At 54.5% G+C, this 3,823-nt stretch overlaps 1 protein-coding gene across 1 annotated transcript; it reads left to right on the forward strand.

The window, feature by feature from the left end:
• Window positions 1-1,064: 1,064 nt before the first annotated feature.
• LOC311195918 (suppressor of cytokine signaling 1-like) lies at window positions 1,065-1,909 on the forward strand (the record flags this gene model as incomplete). The annotated part of the gene is made up of 1 exon (XM_084269365.1): window positions 1,065-1,909. The coding sequence occupies one exon, from the start codon at window positions 1,065-1,067 to the stop codon at window positions 1,746-1,748; it is 684 nt and encodes a 227-aa protein (XP_084125491.1). The 3' UTR covers window positions 1,749-1,909.
• Window positions 1,910-3,823: the final 1,914 nt, after the last annotated feature.

The following is a 3,823-nucleotide window of genomic DNA, read 5'->3' on the forward strand; positions in this document are numbered from 1 at the left end:
TCCTCCCTGCAGGCTGCATGTCAGCAGTTTGTTCTGCTGGGAGCGTGGCTGCGCTGTCAGCGAGTGTGACTGGGTTAATGGGTATGTCAGGGGATGGAGGGCAGGGCTTGGCGGTGAGCTACTGACTTGTCAGGCCTGGGGAAGTGGTATGTAACAGCTCAGCTTCTCACACAGAATGAGCTCTGGCTTGGGGGCTGTGGTTTTTATGTTTATGCCTACGTACACACACACACACACACACACACACGCCAAATACCAACTTTTTTATATAATTGAAATGACTGGGATGGCCAATGGCAACGCTGGGTTCAGGAATTTGCTGAAAACAGACAGTGATAACATGAGGTGCAGGACATGAGCAGGGCCGTGACAGTGAGGGAGGACACTCTGGACACAGCGTGTGAGTGGAGGACCATGACTGGGAGAGGGCAAGTGATTGTGGGGGGAGATGGCCCTCTAGTAGAAGCAGGCTGGAAGGGCCTGAGCCCAGCTGTTCCTCAGACATGGCAGTGTCTGATCAATGTTAAGTGGTCTCATTTGGGACAGTCCTAGCCCTGAAGTTGGTGGTGAAACGTTTCTTGAAGGGGTCATGATCCAAGATGGTGATGGTGGGAAAGGCTTGTTCTCATCTTCTGCTGCTTCTAAGTCCTGTTGTCTGTCCTTTTGTCAGAGAAAGGGTTGGAGAAGCAAGAGGAAATCTTTCTGCCTTTAGCTGAGTGACAAAGTAAACAATGCTTTCCTGCTTTGGGAAATTTTTCCCTTCTATTTTGGGGTGTCATTTCCCCTTGCCAGTCTGAAGGCCAGGGTTAAAAACCCTTCAACATCTAACAGAGGGAAGTCTCAAAATGCCAGGACCTGCTAGGTTCAAACCAGCCTGCGGGAGGGGGTGCTGGGGATCCCCAGCTGTGAATCACAGAAACCCTGTGGATGCAGAGCCCTGAGGTGCGACTTTGCACTGGAAAGTATTGGGTTTGCCTCACTCTCCTTCTGTCCCGCAGGCTGGCTGCAAAGGAGGAAGCATGGTAAAGGCAGCATCTTTCCAGGATCCATGGGCTCTTTGAGAAATGATCAGAGGGAGGCCAGATGATCTACACAACACGCACACCACTGTTTCTCGTCCGCAAAGGCAGAATCGGAGCGTTGTCCCCAGCCCCGCACCCCGCAGCTTGCCCGATCGTTTCCGGATGTTTCGCAGCTGCGAGTGGGAGGTCCTGGAGCGATCCCTCAATATCCTTCAGGCCAGCGACTTCTACTGGGGCCCCTTATCAGTGGGGGAGGCTCACGCCAAGCTCCAGCGGGAGCCTGTGGGCACCTACTTGGTGCGGGACAGCTCGCAGGGGAACTGCTTGTTCAGCCTGAGCGTGCGGATGCCAACGGGGCCGGTCAGCCTCCGAATCTCTTTCCAGGAGGGCTATTTCCGCCTGAAGAACTGGTTTTCAGACTGCGTGGTCCGGCTGCTGGAGCTGGTGGTGGCAGGGACCCGGAACAACCCCTTGCACTTTGACGAGATGGGGGGAACCCCTCTGGTCTTCTCAGAGCCCCTGTGCCGGAGCCGCCGGACAGTGCCCACACTGCGTGAACTGTGCTGCCGGAACCTGCCCGCTGGCACTGCAGCGGGACACAGAGCAGGGCCGGGGGGCTCCTCGGGGATGCACCCCAGGGAGGAGGGGGTCTCTCCCCCAGGCAGAAGGGGAGGGTCAGAGGGGAGCATCATCCCCAGCCCCGCTCCGTCCTGGGCTGGGAGATGATGTTGAGGGCGTGGGAGATGAAGGGAGGTCCCAGTAATGCTGGTGGGACGCACGCCACACCCATGGGGCTGGACTGGCTGCTGGGAGACGAAGGGGAGGGCAGGGGGAACAGGGCTTGAAACCGCTGGCTGTGACAGCTGCGTTCTCGCGCGTGCACAGCGTGTGCGACCTTCCCTGGAGACAACTGGGGTAAAGCCAAACCTGAAGAGCAGAGATTTCCCCCCCACACGCGCTGCCAAGTCCTCCTCTCTACTCCATTTATAACTTAACAGGCTGGAGAACCAGGCAAGCTGCCACTCCTCCCAGGTCAGCCCTGTGTTTCCCTCTACCCCGAAGTGCCCGTGCTCGTTTCTGCTTCAGATCTGCCCTCCTGAAGTGGTACAGCTAAGTCCAGCCCCACAGCAGCGCAGCTCGAGCATCAGCGGGGACAACCCCGGTGCCAGATACCCGCACAGGTGCGGCAGTGCGAGGGCGCGTTCCGCTCCTGGCAGCTCGGATGCCATGCCTGCCACTTGAGAGGCCGGCGTTGGCACTCGAGGGGAACCGTTGCAGCCGTGTGCGATACGTGCAGCTTCACTGGCTTTTGCGTTGCTTTATTTGAACAGGTATTTGGGAGTGCAGGTGAGTGACGTCATACTAAGGGCATGGTATTCCTGCGGAGGTGACCCCGCACTGAAGAGTCTGGTCTGTGCTGGGACGGTCCAGGGCCCTTTTTATGCTCATCTGATAGTTTGCTGCTGCCGCCTAGGGGCACCGAGGAACCTTATGGTTTTGCCTCAAAAAGGGCAAGCTAAGACTTTATATATTTTAATAAACGTGTTTTTATACTTTTGAGGTTTAAGTCAATGAATGCACAGCGCTGTTTTCACTCCCTTGCAGTGCTGGAAGCCCGGTTAGTTCAGGACACGGGAATCAAACCGAAACTGAACAAATCTCTTACAAGACCAAACGCAGGATACAAATGGCCTGACCTGGGAACAGAAAACCTAATTCATCCTACAACATCATCAAGAAAGGCATTTTCTAAACATGAGGGATTTCCTAGAAATGTCGGGGTAATTCTGAATTCAGAATTATTCTTGGTACTTTTAACACTAGGTGTTTGAAAGAAACATGAGTAAGTCAAGATCATAGGATAGGGCCCAGCATCAGTGAACCCAAACCAGTGAGGATGAGTGCAAATGAGAGGAAGAGAGTCAGCTTAAATAGGGTTCATTTCCAGAGTGCAGGCAGGTAAAATGACATGAAAACAGCTCCATGAAAGGAGAAATTTAACTACTGTAAAATCTGAGCCCAACTGCTCTGCATGTTACCAAGCAGGCAGCCTGCTGAGCTTCCCCCTTCAGACCTGTATGAGGGGAAAAAAAGGTGAACGTGGAGCGAGATTGCTCTGGATTTGCTCTTTTGGCTTCAGGCATCTTATTGGAGGAACCAAAGCGTGGTCAGTGGAGAGAGATACAGGGTGCGATTCATCACAGGCGCCTATCTTGAATGGTCTGAATTATTCTCTGCCACTCTGCTGACAGCAAGGTGCCTGCCCTCCTCTCTCAGGCCACTGGCTTATGAACTCAGGTAGTTAAATAAATGCCAGAGCAGTGGCTGCCATCTCCAAGCTGCCTGCTTCTTCTCCCTGCCGCACCTCCTCCTGCCTCCTGCCGTGGCTCTCGGCCCAGTGCAAAAGCACGAGCTGGGATTGTTCACTGTCGCAGGGTCTATGTGTGCAGTGGTGGCTGACACGTGGGTATGGTGTTACTTGCTGCTGGAGCTGTAATCTCGTGCAGGGATAGGGCAAAAAGCTAAGCAGGTAATTGCATCTGTCATTGTCGCTGAGGCTGTTAGAGGTGGTGAATTGGAGCCCTTAGATGCCTGAGTCAGGCTGTGATGCCCGGGGTGAGGGCATCATGACCAGCCTGGGGTTCAGCATCTCCTGAGACAACTGCCCTGTTCATCCCCTGCTCACACACCCCATCAGTCAGGGTTACTGGGATCTCCACCTCCTGCCCCAGCCCTCTCTGAGCACTGTAACCCTTGCAGGGATCAGGGGTTTTGGCAGAGAGAGAGAGATGCTAAATCCT

This window comes from Gallinula chloropus (assembly GCF_964237585.1).
Source record: "Gallinula chloropus genome assembly, chromosome: 1".
NCBI classification, from domain to species: Eukaryota; Metazoa; Chordata; class Aves; order Gruiformes; family Rallidae; genus Gallinula; species Gallinula chloropus.